General features: G+C 34.0%; 1 protein-coding gene across 4 annotated transcripts in view; it reads right to left on the reverse strand.

Annotated features, from left to right (window-relative positions):
* The window catches only part of INTS12 (integrator complex subunit 12), a 33648-nt gene that overhangs the window by 7288 nt on the left and 8258 nt on the right, over positions 1-18102 (reverse strand). For 3 of the 4 annotated variants that reach the window (XM_036853366.1, XM_036853368.1, XM_036853370.1), the window contains exons 2-7: positions 16091-16255; positions 13163-13315; positions 11398-11585; positions 9757-9916; positions 4886-5032; positions 1172-1862 (exon numbers count right to left, since the gene is read on the reverse strand). In XM_036853366.1, coding sequence (XP_036709261.1) covers positions 1278-1862; positions 4886-5032; positions 9757-9916; positions 11398-11585; positions 13163-13315; positions 16091-16255 — 1398 coding nt within the window. In that variant the 3' untranslated portion in view covers positions 1172-1277. Of the gene's footprint in view, positions 1-1171; positions 1863-4885; positions 5033-9756; positions 9917-11397; positions 11586-13162; positions 13316-16090; positions 16256-18102 lie in introns of those variants that run through there. The other variant, XM_036853367.1, reaches the window with a different exon arrangement.

Genomic DNA, 18102 nt, shown 5'->3' on the forward strand with positions numbered 1-18102 from the left:
AGAAAAATATAGGAATTAAGGGAATGGGTTTGAGTTTAGAGGTTTATAGTGAAGTGTTAGTAGCATACATCAAAGCTCAAAGAACAAGGCTGCTCGGTCTAGTGAATGTAGGAATTTGCTGGACTTCTAGTTTCTGGATGAAATGAGGTATTCATGAAGTATAAAATGTATAAAAATGGCTGCTACATTTTGCTATTTCTCTGATCCAGAAAGCCTCATGTCTTCTGTCAGAGTATGTATGTAAAACAACAGCAGGATAATTTGCTAGCTTGCAAAAAGTCAACAACTCAGACCCTTCATACTTTCTGACTTAATGTACACACACACACTTCAAAAGAATCTCAAGAATTAATCAAAAAAAAATTAATCAATTAATAAAACTTCTTTTATACAAAGTTAACTAAAATTAGGTAAATTGCTGTAATATTTTGGGCAGTAAAAATAAAATTGCCTTTTTTTTCATGGTATAGGAAGATGCTATCAGTACGTAAACAAATCAGAAATTATCCATCCACAAAGACTCTTGGAATGGGTATTTTCCTCAAGAATTCTCAGGAAATGTGTGTAACCAGGAAAAATCAAAAGTCAACATTTATTAAGCATATACTATGTGCATATGTTACACTGGCAATGTGAGGAAACTGGGAAATGTGAGAAAACTATTGCACTGAAAGGGCATGGGGGTTCACAATCTATTGGAAGAGATAAATCCCTAAATAACTGATATGAGGTGACAAAAAGGTAAAAACATAATACAGGGATATGAGAAATCAATTATGAAAAATTAATTTTGAAAAGGGGGAGATGAAATACTTGGGGGGAGAGGGAGAATCAATTGATATGAGGCTGGGACTGCCAATGAATATCCAGACTATGGCAGGGCGGGGAGTAGAAAACTTTATTATTGGGTCATCCCTGGCTCTTTGTAAGGCATCTTATTCAGCAGGATCAATTATTGGGACTTTGCCAGAAGATGAATTTTTTTTAAAAATTCACATATGCTATCAGTCTTCTGGGATTCCAGAAGTTTTCATCAAGAATTAGTCATTCTAATCGTTGTTTTCACATACTATGAAAACTGTCAAAATAAAAATGCTAAACAGATTTAAAATAAACATTTCCAAGTTTCATTAACTACTATTTAGCATTTTAAGGTAAGAAATAATAGAAATTTCATTATGAAGATTTTTATTAAATTATAGTATACTACAGTTTATGTCTTAATAATAAGATTTTAATCTTTAGGGTAATATGATATAAAAACCTACTTGGCCACATTACTTCTTGAGTTTCTTTTGGGCAGCCTTCTTCTTGACCATCTGTAATCGCTTCATGGCATTGAGCTGTGATTCTTGTGAAGTTGGACCTTTAAGGGATGTTGAGGGAGAGCTGCTTGATTCTGAAGTGGTTTTGTTAGTGGTACTTCCACTCGGCCCTGATGTCCCACTATTTCCATTCCCACTTAGTTGGCTGCTGCTTCCTGGAACCAAACTACTTGGACTGGGAAGACCTACTTTGCTAACATTGTCACAACTAACTGAGCGACTAAGGCCAGTTTTGCCCAAAGTTAGAGGTGGAGGTGGCTTCAATGGTACAGTGGGTGAAGTGCTGTTACTGGAACCTATTTTGGAGGCTATTCCACCTTTGGATGATGTTGCCAGGCCAGTCAAACCCACGGGCTTCTGGTTAGCTGATGAGGTAGCAGGTTTCCCGCTATTGTTTTGGGTTGTTGAACTCAATTTTGCTGTTGATGGACCAGCGGAAGAAGTTTTGGCTGCAAAAGCTGCCCATCCAGTTAGGCCACTAGTTGCTGAAGAGGAAACACCGGTACTAGAAGAATTTCCTGAAACAACCGTGGATGCCTAAAAAACATAATATAAATATTAGAGCCAAGTGTAATTAACACCTAATATAATATTCTTAAATATATAACAAGTTTATTGGTTAAGACTTTTTATACAAAAATAATGATCTGGGAAATTTAAAGCACAGCACCAAAATTAAGTTCTGCTAAACTGATCTGAAAAAACACATACAACAAAACCTATCCATAGCTAATGGGTGCTACCATTTATAAAGCAGAAATTATGGGATGTCATATTCTTCTACTAATCACTGCAGAAAAAAAATATATGGAATTCCTTTTTGAGGACTGCTCCTAGATTCGGTTACAAGCCATATCAGAAAATCAGATTTAATGCTTTAACTTGTTTTTCACCCAAAAAGGTTACTATTTAGCTCAGTAAAACATCTAATTCTTTAGGCTTTGCTCCAAATGACTTGTGGATCATTTCAAAAACAGAATCCACTCTTAATGGACAAAAATGCTCACACCCAGGATATGTAGGAGATGTCTGAGATGAAGATTCACTCAATAAATACTGAGTGAATACATAAAATTTTGAACCTATTTTTTAAAAATTCCCCCCAAATTTTGAGCAAATAGCTACTGCATTGCAAAATATATGCAGATACACCATGTTAACTACTTGGAATTGTACAACTCTAAAGGTCTAAATATACTAAGAAGGTCTCATGACTTTATTTTCACAATTTGTCCATGTTTCCACTGAAACTATCACAAAGAGATCCCTGCTTCTGTATAAGATTTTTAATCAACTGCCTCATAAGCTGCATAGTGACATTTTGGGTATGCCTGACTCACTCCCAGATGTATTTCTTAAAATTTCTTAATTTCTCTAATTAACTTCCTTGGCCAGTCAAAAGCTAACAGTGATACCAATGTCGCTACGTAAATATTGTTCTTATTCATATAAGAACAATTTTTTTCACCTAACGTTTAGGGGAAAATGCACTTTGTTCAAATTAATTATGGATTGAATTTCTCACTGGCACTTTTTCTACCTTCATATTCTTGAGATTCACAAAAGTGTTAAATAAGTAAAAGATAAAGTCTTACAAATAGTATCTTAATTTAAAATATGGTGGTTATCATGCTTAAAATATACCCAGTTATATTTTAGAACTGAACTCTGAACGAGGTGATAAAAACGTTTTTAGTTCTTACAAAGTAGCCATCAATATTGTCTGCATTAAACATTTTAAACCAATGTGAAAAATAATGTAAATAGAGTGCTCTGAGGTCTTTATCAGAGGAGGGTCCAGATTATTGTTCACGTACTCCGAAAAACGATAGGATTTTTTACAGTAACATCATACAATGACTATCTCATAAGGTTATGCAAAGAAGATAAACTTTACATAAATTACAAGTTCGTGGAGATATGCATACAGGTAATGAAAAAAAGTTAGTCAAGGAAGCAAAAGGACACAGGTGTAGCAAACTTTTAATTTTCAGTTATGAAAGATCTAATTTTTTCTTTTCTTTCTATTAAACATAAAACTGCCTGCTACATGGCTAAATGATCTGTCAACAAACTTCACAAAAGAAAACCCATCTGAAGTAATCAAAAAGACTAACACTTACGAAGTACAAAGCAAGTTCTGTGTGTATGGCATTTTATTTTAATGGTTTGCTGTTACTGGTATTGCTTTTCAACTGAATGACAGATGGCTTATAATACTATCAGGATGCACAAAAGTGAAATAACACAAACAACAGAGACCAAGTAATTTCTTACTATTCCAGTGCAGAAAATAAATTTCACAACTGTTCTCAACTAAAAATATTTTCTTGCCTATTATCCTAGTTTGAAAGATATTTTTAAATTGCTTTTTATATATAAATGGGAACAATTTTTTTCATAGTAAAAATTTATTGTATTTTATCATAAAAACATCAAAACCTCTTAATCAGAACAAACATGACAGCCAAGGCCTTAATTTATTTGCTGTAAAATAATTTCATATTGGTTTCCTAAAAATAAACTTTAGTAGTAACAGGTTAGTATAAAAATCTACCTAAAAGTGATTTAAGTATAGAATATAGCAACTCTAATTACTTTCAATAAGTTATTCTTACTTCTATTCTAGCTCACCAAGTTTCTATGTGACAAATCAATAATGGATATCCCTTGGATATCAGCTCTTCCCTGGTAAATTAAATTAAAAATGATCTGCAAATAAAATTATCAGTATCCTTCTCAGAGTATTTTATACTCATATTCTTTATAATCAAACCAATGTTCTTGATCTTTGCTACTTACAGCCACTTGGACAAGGTAATAGCTTTAGAATTTTCTGGGGTTAACCTTTGAGAATTTGGGGCTAACATTTTTTTCTTCCATCTTTAAAATTCCATCTTCTGCTTAAAATTGGAATGTGAAACTCAATAAAAGCATTCTTTTTGTTATAAAATTAGATTAGAAAAATATTTTATTCCATGATATCAAAATGCCAGAATATTAATAATAATGTAGCATGATGTCAAGGATGAAAACCTAGGAATGAGAAAGGTGATACTCTCACTAGATAATCTGGCTCCTTGGTATAAGAGAGGGCCAATTCATGGGGAAAATTCATGATAATAATAGAAAAAAATAAGACAAAGAAGAAAACTTCAATAGCCAATAAGCAGGAAGAAAAAAGCTATGCGGCCAATCAGCACAAGTAATGTGAGAAGCAAAACTACTGCTACTGAGGACAAAGGTATTTAGAATTTAAACCAAATTCCCAATTGGAGAGAAGTGGCTGACTACACAGGAATGGTAAAGAATGTTATCTTGGAATGCTCACAAATAGTTCCTAATCACCATAAAAAGAGAAATAGCAGAGTTCAAGATTAAATAATTACATAAATATTCTCTTTCTACTTAATGTTAATAGTAATGTAGTCTTAATGTAGTCGTAATTTCCAACATATGGCCATTTAGTATACAAAGTTTCTCATTATTTTTTTTTCCAAGTAACTATTAAGTCAACTAAATTTAAATCCAATCTTAGATAAAAATGGAATGTACTATACCTTGACTTCTGATCTCTTAAATGCCAGAAAAGTTAACTCTTGCTTGAGTTTAGTTTCTGGTTTCTTAACCAATGGATCTTTAACAGCTGGAGCTACAGAAACAACTGTAGGGGCTGGTTTCTGTGGTGGTTTCTGAGTTTTTTGAGCCTGCAAAAATCAGTGTTAAGATTAAATTAGCTACAAAATCTTAGTTAAATGCACAAAAGGACAATAAAAATCTATCACAGGACTCCTCATTGAATTGAAATACAGATGAACATTAAAAAAATACTGTGATGACACTGAAAATACAGATTCTCGGACAAATTGTTTTTATCATCATCATATTAATTAATGGTTTCATAGATTTTATTAGTTTCTAAACAGTAAAGATAATATGAAACTTTAAAATTATGCAGATTAGGGTTAATTAAATGTCATTTTAACAAAACCAAATTGATAAAAAGAAAAAGAAAAAAAAAATCATATAAGCATTTTCAGTTTTATTTTGACCAAAAATTGACTTTTTCCTTTATTTTATATTAGGTACTTTACTAAATTCTCTTGTGAACTCTAATCATTTTTCAGTTTGTTCTTTAGTGTTCTCCAGCTAGATAATATTAAATATATAAACAGTATAGGGCAGTGTTTGAGAGGACAGTCTTTGGAGTCAAACAGAACTAGAATTAAAACCCAGCTCAACTACTTCCCTAGCTAAGTTACCTCAAGTAAAATATGTAAATCTCTAAAAGTTTCGTTTTCATTTGCAAAATGGGGATAATATCTTGTTTCAAAGGTGGGTTATGAGAATGAACTGTGATTACGTAAGCCTTTACATAGTGTCTGGCACATGTTAAGTGCAGACAATAATAGTTACTATTTATTCATCATCATTATTTACAAAAGGTAAGAAAACTGAATCTGAAAGAACCCATCTCTACTGGATGGGTAAAGATGCTCCCTGCCATTCCACTGTCCTTGACAATCCTAATAAGGCCATGCAAGACAATACCAGAAAATTTATTAATAATGTGTTCCCATTTCTGGAAATTTGAATGCAGCTGTTTTATCTTTGTTTAGACTTTCTTGTGCTATGGTTTGCCATACAATATAATTTTCAGCCTTAAGTCTCAATTCATCCCATTTTTTATATTACATACTTTCCACATGAAAGTACACCTAATTTCAGACATCACTTATAAAGCAACACTCAGATCAAGAATATTATTAAGGATGCTGGAAGATATCTATGATAAAAATATCTCTTACGACCAAGAAAGATTATCTTACCCTCTACTGCAAACCACGTTATGAAAATGTAGCCTTCAGAGTAAATCAGAAATACATGGTTCCATACCCATGGCTTTCAATCTTATACTTCCCTCTAAGCACATCAGTAGATGTGGTTAGACTCTGAAGACCCACCTAACTTGTATGCTTCAGCAGATGTAGATCCATTACAGTGAAGCCCAGAAAGAACCTCTGCCTAGGAGATCATATTTGGATCTTTTTCTGCTTCCTCTATTTCACCTAGCCATCTTAGAAGCTGAGTAAGAAATACCCAAAACCCTTTGTCCTTCGCTGGTAGTACTAGTTTAGGGAACTAGGATATTATCACTGACTCAGTGTTGCTCAACAAAGGCACTATAATTTTTCATTGGGTGACTGACTCACATAGTGCAGAATATATGACATTCACCACTCAAGGCAATAGGTGCCAGTATGGCAGCAATCAAAAATACCATGTATTTCTATTACTGCTGAGTAGGAGTGTGTTACCACCTTAGATTGAGAACCACTGCAGTAAGTCATGAGTCTCTCACCTAGTGCTGGGGCAAAACCCATTACCTGGTAGACAGAAAATTACAAAACAAAAGAATAATCTTGGACCCTGCCACCCACCATTCTTAACTCTGTCTTCCCATCTTCCTATAATAATGTGTACTGCAGAACCTGCCCTAGTTAAGAAATTAGTGCAAGGAGAAAGGGGATATAAGATGTTATTTATGGTATCTTTGAGATATCTTGGACCAATAACCAATGCACATATGAGAACCTCAATGAAAGCAATTATAGTAAGAATGACTGGATTTAGCATCCCCACCATTTCCAAATTCCTTTCTCTCACTAAACATTGTGTTTACCGGATCCTGATCTTCAGGCTCACTTCAGATCATGCCTTTTGGTATTTCTCCAGGTCCACTCTTGGTGTATCTAATCATGTTCTGACATTAGTCATGGCTCCTTATTCAGCACTTGACTCTTGGGCATACAGACTGAAATTACTGACTGCTGATTTCTGGTGCGAATCTATATTTCCTCCATTTATGTATCTTAAAATGAGAACAACAGAATGTGGGATGTGTCCAGTCCTGAGCTTTGCTCTGATGCTTTGCCAGTGAATGAGACTAGGTCTTAATGACAAATTAATTAGACATTTAATTTGCAAAGTTGATAAAGAATAAAAGGTATGCCAGATGAGGAGAAGCTGAGAAGCAGGACATATGGGAACACGAAAAGTTCACCACATACTCAGGGAATGAACCATTTGGTCTGGCATGGCCACAGTATGTGGGTGTATATGATGAAGTGGTGTGAGAGAAGGATACAAAGGTAGAGTTGGGTCAAAGAGAGAAGGTCCATACATCCACCCTAACAAGGAAAACTTCATTATATAGGTAATTGAGAGCCACTGGGCACACTTGAACAGATAAAGTTAGATAATTACTTTAGAAGAATATTTTAACTGCAGTGTGTAAAGTGGACTGAAGGAGCTAAAGCAGTAGACAAGAAATGAGGGGTTTGTGGGACAGGGTAACAAAAGTGAAATGAACAGATTTGCGAAATACATAAGAGGTAGAATTAAGTTTGGTAAACAAAGGGATGTGGAATTAAGAGAGGCATCAAGGATAATGTTTTCTAGTTCGGGCAACTGAGGAAAAACTGAGTGGAGAAGAAAACAATTTTAATTTTAAAAATATTGAACTTAAAGTAACTGTAGGATATCTGGTCAGCTGCCAAAATTCATTCCAGGAAGAGGGTTAGAACTATAAATATAGACCTAGTGTAAACTAAGTCACAAAATGTAAGGGAGTAAAAACTTAGGAGAGAACGGTACTTACTTTATTAAGAGACTTACAATAAAATAATAATAAACTTTGAAGCTATACTAAAGAAAGATTACTGTCACAAATTATTTATTTTGACTACTAATTCTTAGTGACTACTTGTGTCAAGGCACTGGAATGCACTGTTGTGCTCACCTATAATTACTTTGGTTGAGGTCCTGGGGGGCTAGTTTAAGTAATAAACTAAATAAAAATCAGACTGAGCAGAAAACAATTGTACCATGTCAAAGAAATTTCCCATTACAAACAAAAAGTATAAATACTACTGAAATGTCACTACTTTTCATAGGAGTAAAAACATAATCTACTTCTGATTTGAGTGATTAAAAAGTAAAGTAGGTACCTTGATTTTTTTTTTTTTTACTTTTAACTAAGTACTTCTAATTTTAAAAAGATATATTTGGTCAGAAAAATTTATGTAGAAACTCACTTGGTTAACAATATGAGAACTCTTCTATCAAGAGTCCCTAATCTTCTGGAGAAAACTACAATTCGAAATGATACATGCACCCACTATGTTCACAGCAGCACTATTTACAGCAGCCAAGACATGGAAGCAACCTAAATGTCTACTGACAGATGAATGGATAAAGAAGATGTGGTATATTTATACAATGGAATATTACTCAGCCATAAAAAGAATGAAATAATGCCATTTGTGGCAACATGGATGGACCTAGAGATTATCATACTAAGTGAAAGAAAAAGACAAATACCATATGATATCATATGTGGAATCTAAAATGTGACACAAATGAACTTATTTATGAAACAGAAACAGACTCACAGAGAACAGACTTGTGGTTACCAAGGAGGTGGGAGAGGTGGGGGAGGGATAGATTGGAAGTTTGGAATTAGCATATAGAAACTATTATATATAGAATGAGTAAACAACAAGGTCCTACTGTGTAGCACAGGGATGTTCAATATCCTGAATCACTTTGTTGTACACCAGAAACTAACACAACATTGTAAATCAACTATACTTCAATAAAAAATAAAATTAAAAAAAAAAACAAAAAAAGAGTCCCTAATCTAAGGCAGGGGAGGGCGGATGGGGGAAGCAAACAAGTCACTGAAGTAAATAACAACTTGATTTCTTTAAAAGGAAAATGATAACATTCATCCATCTACTATTTAAATGAGTAAAAGTTAGAAAACTATCCAATATAACAAATGAAAACATGTTTCAGTATGAAATTAAAGGCAGTTATGTTTGTGAGCAGTAAACTGAGAAAGTACTGCGGAACATAGGATAAATGGTCACTTGAAGACAATGATAAGGAAAGACTGAGGAACAGAGAGAGAAACACAGGAGGAAAGACAGAGGTGCACATACAAATACTGCCTCTGTACACAGTTTGTGGTTTACACTCACTCAGGAATAGATATTTCCAATATTTCCCTACCAGACTCAGCAGAGTCTGGGGCTTTGTATCTCACCACTTCCCACAGTGCTTTGTAGTATTTCTAAATGTTTATAAATACACTGACATACCAGTAAGGAATATTTATATTTTGTGGGTCTCCAATTCTGTTTGTTTATAATAGAACAAGTTAAAAGCTGAGCAGAGAAAAATGCATATACACGGTCTGGTCCATTTAGGCATAGACACAAAAATCACACATATACATAAACGTTTAAATCATCAGCTTATATGATTTTTTTTCAATAACATAAATGTTCAAATTTTTATCTTAAAAAGCACATATCAACAAAAAAATTGACAGAAATTGTTTAAAATAGAGAAAAATGATTCCTACCATTCTTTTCATCTGTCTGGTACATCGGGCACAATACCACACAAGGCGAGGGTCATTCACTTCTTTGTCTGTCACCTGCGGCTTATGGCAATCTTGGTGGTAGAGATTATGGCATTCCTGACATTCTACTAATTGATTACCAGATGCCACTGTCATTTGCCTAAGAAAATATACCATTAAATATTACACTTATTTGAATGCAACAATTTAAAGCCATTTTAGGGTTGTTCTGGTAAAGTTTGATATATTAAAGAGGGTAAAAACCCCAGAAAAGCCAAAGAGCAAAATAACGAATCCCAACATTGTAGCCTGCATAAACAATTCATTTCTTTTAAAGGTTATGCTCAGCCATTAAGAAATGTATAAGGTGACTTAAAGACTAAATTTGGCTATATTCTCCTTGTCATTTCTCATTGCAATTTTTTTCTTTCTCCCAGAAGGTACATAGTAGACTTTGGCTAGTCCTCCAACAGTCTCATAACATCTTCTTTGTACTTCTATTAAATTCCTTTATATTTGCTGCCTACATATTCTATCTTCTTCATTAATATATGAGTTGCCTAAAGTTAGAAACTGGACCTAATTAACTATAGGGCCTAGCACATTACTGAGCAGACACAGGGTGTTCAATAAATAAATGTCTTAATCAACTAAATAGAATGCAGTAATATGTGTATCAAAAAAGTATAAATTCCAACAGCAACAGCCTTAGACTATCATAACAAGTCTCCTTATGGAGGGTTCCAATTACTAGTTCTTTCCCCCTTATTACTTTATCATTTACTTCTTTATATAAAAATGATAACTCTTATAGTAGATAAAAGTTGAAATAAACAAATATATGTTAAAACAATGAAGCTCTAACAAAATGATCCTATTCAGAAGTACATTAACTGATTCTCTATAAGGTTCACAAAAGTTTATAGGTATGTATGTACTCAGTCCCAATGCACCAGAATTTAACATTTTCATGAAGAAAACAGCAACAAAGGTGGTAATTTTTTCTGTTGTGCTAGGCAATGAAAGTCATTAACAATTAAAGACATAGCTCCTGGCATCAAGGAGTTTAAAATCTAATTATTCTGATTTTTAAGATGCATCTTCTACTAAGCAGAATTATCTATGTTTTTATAATTATGTATCCATGTTTCAAAACAACACTCAGAATAACCTACGTGATCCATTAATTTCATTTCCATTATCCTTAGGAAAAGATTTAATGGTATTTTAGAAAATGATATATAACCATTTACTTTATAAATACTATCAACACTTCAGGAAAAAAAAAGCAACATAGTCGTCTTAAAAAGAAAGATGAAAATAATTAAGTCTGCTGAACAGACTCTTTCGCACTAAAAAATAAAGCAATAATTGCTTTCCCTCTAGAAGCCAAGAACGCAGAAAATATTACTACAACATAACTGATTAAAGATGCCTGTTAAGAACATAAAATTTTGACAATTTTTAAGACACTAAATTGCCATATGGAAGGTTTATCTACTTATCGATCTACTTATCTCCTACCCACCTCCAAATTATAAAAACAAAATTAAAAAACACCCAACAATTGGTCTTTTTTTTTTTTTAAGTTGTTTGCTCTTTACAAAGAAACAAAAGAATCTGTGGCAAGGTACAACTCACCTACAAACAACACAGGCCAATCCCATCTCCATGGCAAAATCATCAGCACTGGTCTCCTCAAAGCTGGAAAGGTCAGCCATAGCTAAATCCTTGCTGGTTTGGACAGTAATGGGAGAGGACCGTGTCTCTGGTTTCTCCAATCTAGGTTTCTTTGGAATATCTACTCCTTCAGTGATGTCTGATTTCATCTATAAAAAGCACCCAATCAGAAAGTAACACGTTAGAATAAACTTTAAATCACTGAGAGATGTGATAGTCACATCTATCACAAGATAAGATAGACAGTGTGCAATGACCAAGTCCACTCAACAGATATTTTCACATAGTTAGGGAGAGATGTACACACTAAAGACTTGGAGAACATTTATAATAATTCATAATCAGTATGTTAAAAGAATCCAACAAGGTAGAAATAAATAAATCAGAACAGTTTAGCATGCATCTGTATTTCTCTTTGTACTCTTTTATCCATTAAAGAATCCTGGAAGTTCAGTGGATTTACTTCCACTGCCCTCCCAACCCCCCATTGGATGCTTTGAATTGAGAAGCCATAGTACTACTAAGGCTATTTTTAAGGCTATTTTAAAATTTTAAATAATGAAGTAGTGATAGTTTATATTGAAAAGAAGTAAATAATGAACTTCTACCAGTCGTTCAGGCTAAAAACACATTGCCATATTTGCTTCAAAGCAAATTCTGGTCCCTCTCTTTAAGATATGTTATAGATATACCTGGTCAGACTGACAAAAATTAAAAAGTCTGATAAGACATGGAGAATTTGGAATTCTTATACCTTATTGGTGAGAGTATGAGTTTAGTACATCCACTATGTCTAATAATGTTGAAGATGTACCCATCCTATTACATCCACTTATAGGTATACATCCGATAGAAACTACCACCATGTGGGCAAAGACATACGTATAAAGCAGCTCACTGAAACTCCACCGTAATAGAGGAAAAGGAGAAATAAGCTAATTGCTCATCAGCAGGGGAATGGATAAACTGGTTTATTTATAGAATGAATATTCCACATGTTAGCTGAAAGAAATGTTCAAATCTACATGTATCAACATAGGTAAATTTCAAAAGCACATTGCTGAGTGGAAAAAGTTGCTAAAAGATATATATGAGATATATATATGGAAAACAGATATATTTTCTAAATATTGGCTATTCATAAACTAAATTATACTGTTTTCTGTGCTTTTAAATTTATATAAAACAATGCAATATAGTTTATGAATAGCCAATATTTAGAAAAAAGTATGAAAACACCCCACCTTAAGGGAAGGGGTTACTAAAGTTTTTTTAAATGTATTTTTTACTAAGTGCTAAAATCCTAATAATTAACTATGTGCAGAAATCATTCAAAATAGACAATCCAAGAGTTATCTGTAACCCTGTTAAGGTACACACCATTCTGTAACAAATTTCATGTTTAGTCATTTACATGTTTATTCTTTCCTCACCATCTTTTCTTTTCAACAACAGTTCCATCTAGAATACTTGAGTTATACATGAAATTAGTACATCTTCTAGAGCTCAAATATTTATTGACAACGACTTCAGTAAATGGTTTTAAAATGTTTCTGAATTTTAATTTTTCAGAAAACCAACACCCATAATTATCAAAATACATTTACTGAGTGGTTATTATGTACTTTTACCCACTATTATATACAAAAAGTAAGCACAAAACGTTTTTTGGCCTATAAACTGATTGATTCATTGACTGATTGACTAGAGTAAAACAAAATCTTACTTTATCAGCAGGTCTCTTTTCACCTTCCTTCTTTACCTTTTCAGTTGTTAGGACCTTGCCATTATTGTTGCCAGAAGGAAGACTGGATGATGCTTTGGGCTCTTGCTTAATGGAAACAGTTTTTGTGCTTGAAATTTTGGGTGGCTCCACATCCTATAGGTGAAATTAAAAAGATACCCATAATTAAATATTCAGACTATCTAATATACTGTTAAAAAAAAACAGATCATAAATCTAAACAACTATCAGTTAAAAATTAAGACATCATGTTGTGACCAATGTGTTGCCTTCTTCTTTAAACAACTTTATTGAGGAATAACTGATATACAAACTGCACCTATTTAAAGGGTAAAATTGGATAAGTTTCGCTCTATGGTTTCACGGCTGTGAAACCGTCACGACAATCAATATAAGGAACATATCCATCATCTCGCAAAGTGTCCTTGTTGCCCTTTGTAATCACTCTTAGAGGTAGACATCCTAGAAAAACTAAGCCACCCAGTCTCAGGCAACCACAAATCTGCTTTCTGCAACTATAGATTAGTTTGCATTTCCCAGAAGTTTTCATAAATGGAATCATGCAGTATATACTCTCTTTTTCTGGCTTCTTTCACTCAGCAATATTTATTTTGAGATTCATCAGTGTTGTTGAGTGTAGCAAAAGTTCATTTCTTTTGCTGCTGAATAGTACTCCATTGAACAAATACACCATGATTTGTTGATTCATTTACCTATTAATGGACATTTGGGTTGTTTCCAGTTTGGCCTATTACGAATAAAGATATTATGAACATTCAGGTACAAATCTTTATATGGACATATACTTTCATTTCTCTAGGATAAACATCTAGGAGCGGAATGTCTGGATCACATGGTAGGTTTACGCTTAACTTTTTAGGAAACCGCCAAACCATGTTCCAAAGTGGTATAGCATTTTATATTTCCGTCAGGAGTATATGAGAGTCCCAGTTCCTTCACAGCCTCCTATCCTCACCAATGCTTGGTATGGCTAATCTTTTTAATTTTAGACATTGTAATAGGTATGCAGTGGCATATCGCTGTAGATTTAATTTACATTTCCCTAATGGCTAATGATGTTAAACATTTTTTTAAAGTGCTTATTTGCCACACATTTATCTTCTTTGGTAAAGCATTTGTTAAATTATTGAGTATAAAGAGCTCTTCGTAGATTCTGCATACAAGTCCTTTATCAGATACATCATTTGCAAACCTATTCTCTCAGTGTGTGGCTTATCTTTCCCTTCCGTTTTAAACTTGCAACCCTTGTTATTTTTACTCTTTGCTGATATGTATATATATTTGTTATCTGTTGTTGTTAAAAGTAAAGAAAGCTTATGCATATAGTAGCTCCTTGGAATTATCCCCAGTTGATAGTGTTTATAAGCACACCACTGCTTCTAGGTGATTCTCACACAATTCTAGACATGGAAACGTTCAGTTAAAGAATAAGATTAAATGAATCTGTGTTTTAAAAACACCTAGCAGAGCATTTTCTCTAAACTGACCATGAGAAGTCATTTCCAGTTAGAAACCTAAGGGCAGGAGGCTTTTTAATTGTAACAAACTTCTTATGTACTTTAACAGATGAAATTCCTTCTGTTTTAGAATCTCAAAATACTGCTTCTTTAGTAATAATAGGAATTTCCTGTTTGGCCTATATCAATACTCAGAGCAGAATGAATTTGTTAGTATACTTTGTTGAGTTTTATTAATTTGGTTGGCTTGAGCTCTTTGAACCTACCAGAATGCGAATGGTGAAAGAAATGAAGTCACAATGGCTCTACTACTCAAAAGACAATAAAAAGGTTTGAGAATACTAGAGCTAGTTTTCAAAGAAGGCTGGGAGCAAAATATCACTGATCACTTGGACACTGAATCTGGGACTTGGCCCTGTCTTGAGTTTGAGATTCTGGATTAGACTGAGCTAGTCATGTAGTTCTGTCCTCTCCTTCTCAGCTTGGTATCTAGGTGTTCATAGACCTGGGTGACACGAAGTTTCAAGGCTTCAGAAAGGTTTGAAAGAATGTCTTAGGTATTAGAGAATATAATAAGAGCTATCATTCACTAAAAGTCTATTATGTACCGGGTAGACACTGCACTAGGTGGCTGACATACTTTTATCTCTTTTAATTTTCACAACTTTGTAAGGTAGTTCTTATTATCCTCATTTTAATAATAAAGAAACAGAGGCTGGGTGAAATGAAGTTACTATGTACCTCAATTTCCTTATTGTAAAATAAAAATAAATAATACCTATCTCAAAGGATCGTTATCACAATTAAAATTAATTATACACATATACCACTGAGAAAAGTACCTAGGACACAGTAAATGTTCAAGATATGTTATCTATCACCACACTAGTAAGAGGTAAGCTGGGATTTAAAACAGGTTTGTCTGGTTCCAAAATGTATATTCTTTTCACATAAAGCTGCTTGGTCACTTTGTTATTATCATGATGGGAGCTACACAGTTCTCACATTTCATCTATACCTCCTTTATTCCTTACATTATCCTATACATATTTAATTCACTTCATTGCAAAATCCCTGTCCTTTTATTTTTTGCCCCTAAAACGTTAGAGAATAATTATAACAGGTTACGCTTTCATTCAGCAGCTTAAAAAAATATTCTGATCATAAAGAATTAGAAACTGAAATATATCTTAAGTGGGTTTCTATACGAATAAAGTAGTAGAACAGAATATCCCCCACTCCCAGCTAACTTTTCTATATAGTGTAACAGTTCTCTGAAAGCTTGAAGGAAGAAAAAGAACACTATAAATTTCTTCATGCCACAAAGAAAGATTATTTGGCAGAGAGATTGTTTCAAGACGGTCTAAATGTTAACACTGTTCTACTACAGGCTTTACAAAACTTCCTCCGAGCTTTTTATCCAGGTAGGTACCTTTTGAGATGGACGGTAACTTGAATCAATGCCCCGAGCCAAAGATTCATCAAGTAGTGCTTTTAGCTTTTCAGCAGAATCCTTACTCTTTGAATGTAAGAAGCCTAGTGCTTTCAAAAAAATGGGATCAAGTTCCAAGTTCACAGTAGCAGCCATTGCAAACACCTGAAGAAAAAAAAGAGAGGAAAGTAATTTACAGACAATGGGTAATTATCTGTCACAGTTTATCTTGGTCTTTTGTTTATAATAGGTAATACTGTGCACCTGATGCAAAATTCAAACTGTCCAAAAGGTTATTACGGATAAAAGTAAATTTTCTTCTTTTCCCTAACTGGCATTATCTAGTTCTTTTCTCCTGAAGCAAGAATGTTACCAGTTTTCTCTGTATCCATATCCTTGGCAAAATTTTAAATCCAGATAAGCTCCTCCCCGCCACAGAGCCCCTTCCTAACACCTGGCTGCCTTGGGTCTTTGTTGCTGTGCGCCGGCTTTCTCTAGTTGCATGGAGCAGGGGCTACTCTTCCTTGTGGTGCGTGGGCTTCTCATTGTGGTGGCTTCTTTTGTTGCAGAGCATGGGCTCTAGGCGCAAGGGCTTCACTAGTTGTGGCTTGCGGGCTCTAGAGTGCAGGCTCAGTAGCTGTGGCGCACGGGCTTAGTTGCTCTGCGGCATGTGGGATCTTCCCGGACCAGGGCTCGAACCCGTGTCCCCTGCACTGGCAGGCGGATTCTTAACCACTGAGCCACCAGGGAAGTCCCCTAACACCATTTTAAAATAATACACATAATTCAGTACACAGGAACTTGATGTGTTTAGGTCAAGTTTAGTATATGTCAAAATTTCTTCTCTCAAACTTTATTTTCACAAAAAAAAAAAGAAAAAGAAAAAATTGGGGGAAGGGTGTCACTGGAGGACAATGGTTAGAGGACGCATTAAGCAATAAGCTTTAAAGGTCAGTGCTGAAACCTTTACCTCAACTATCTTTTTTTGCCTCCTTAGTCCTCAGTCCCAATTCTGAGTGCCTCAGAAAACATACTAATGATAATGTTATTGCATCACATTTAGATTGTGGTATCTCATGCATTAACCTGTTTTTGAAAAGCAAGGTGTCTGAGAAATGGTGCCAAACCATATACATACATACATACATATATATATATATATATATATATATATCAATATATGGATCTCCCATAGGGCCTATGATATTCTCTGTGTCCTAAGGAACTGAAAAAATAGTGAAGATATATGTCAAAGACTTAGAAATTCTAAAACATTAAAAAGTTTTGTTTTCAGCTAATACCAATGCTATCATGTTGTTCTACTTCCGGTGTTACTTTTTCAAATATTTCTTCAGGCAAGGAATTATTAAAATAAAAATGTATACTTTGTGTTCAATCCTTTGATCAACATTCCAGGGCTTGAAATTGTCTTCTACCTCAAGGTTAATATAATAATGCAACACACTTGCACTGCTAGAGTTAAGGCTCTGTCAGCAATTCCACAGTAATCTCTCATTTTCAGGGGTTTATAAAGCCATTAAAACTTGCTGTAGATTGAATCTTGGCATATGAAAGCTCAGCCTGAAAATGGATTTTGTTTGTTCCTTCCCCATCCACTTCCCCCCTAATATTTCTCCAACTCTCACAGGAAACACACACACACACACCCCACTAGCCTTTTTTTTTTTTTTTTAAGTTTTAAAGAAGGTATTAGATATCTACCAGATAGCCACAAAATTATTGTCAAATTCTGTGCTCTACTCAATCACCCATGAGAAGGGGTCTAAAGGCCAATACCAAAAGAAAAATAATCTACCTCAAACAGTTAAAAATTGGTAATAATTAAATAAAAATTGAGAAGCAACCTCTGTCACTTCCTAAGATTGTACTATTACATACATCATCTATATATAATGATAGGTGGGTTTTTTTTTGTTTTAAATTTACTCATGAGGCTGGTCATCATATACATTCTGAGGAGAAGAGGTCCTCATTAAAATGTCCATGATGAA

The sequence above is a fragment of the Balaenoptera musculus genome, chromosome 5 (assembly GCF_009873245.2).
Source record: "Balaenoptera musculus isolate JJ_BM4_2016_0621 chromosome 5, mBalMus1.pri.v3, whole genome shotgun sequence".
Lineage (NCBI taxonomy): Eukaryota > Metazoa > Chordata > Mammalia > Artiodactyla > Balaenopteridae > Balaenoptera > Balaenoptera musculus.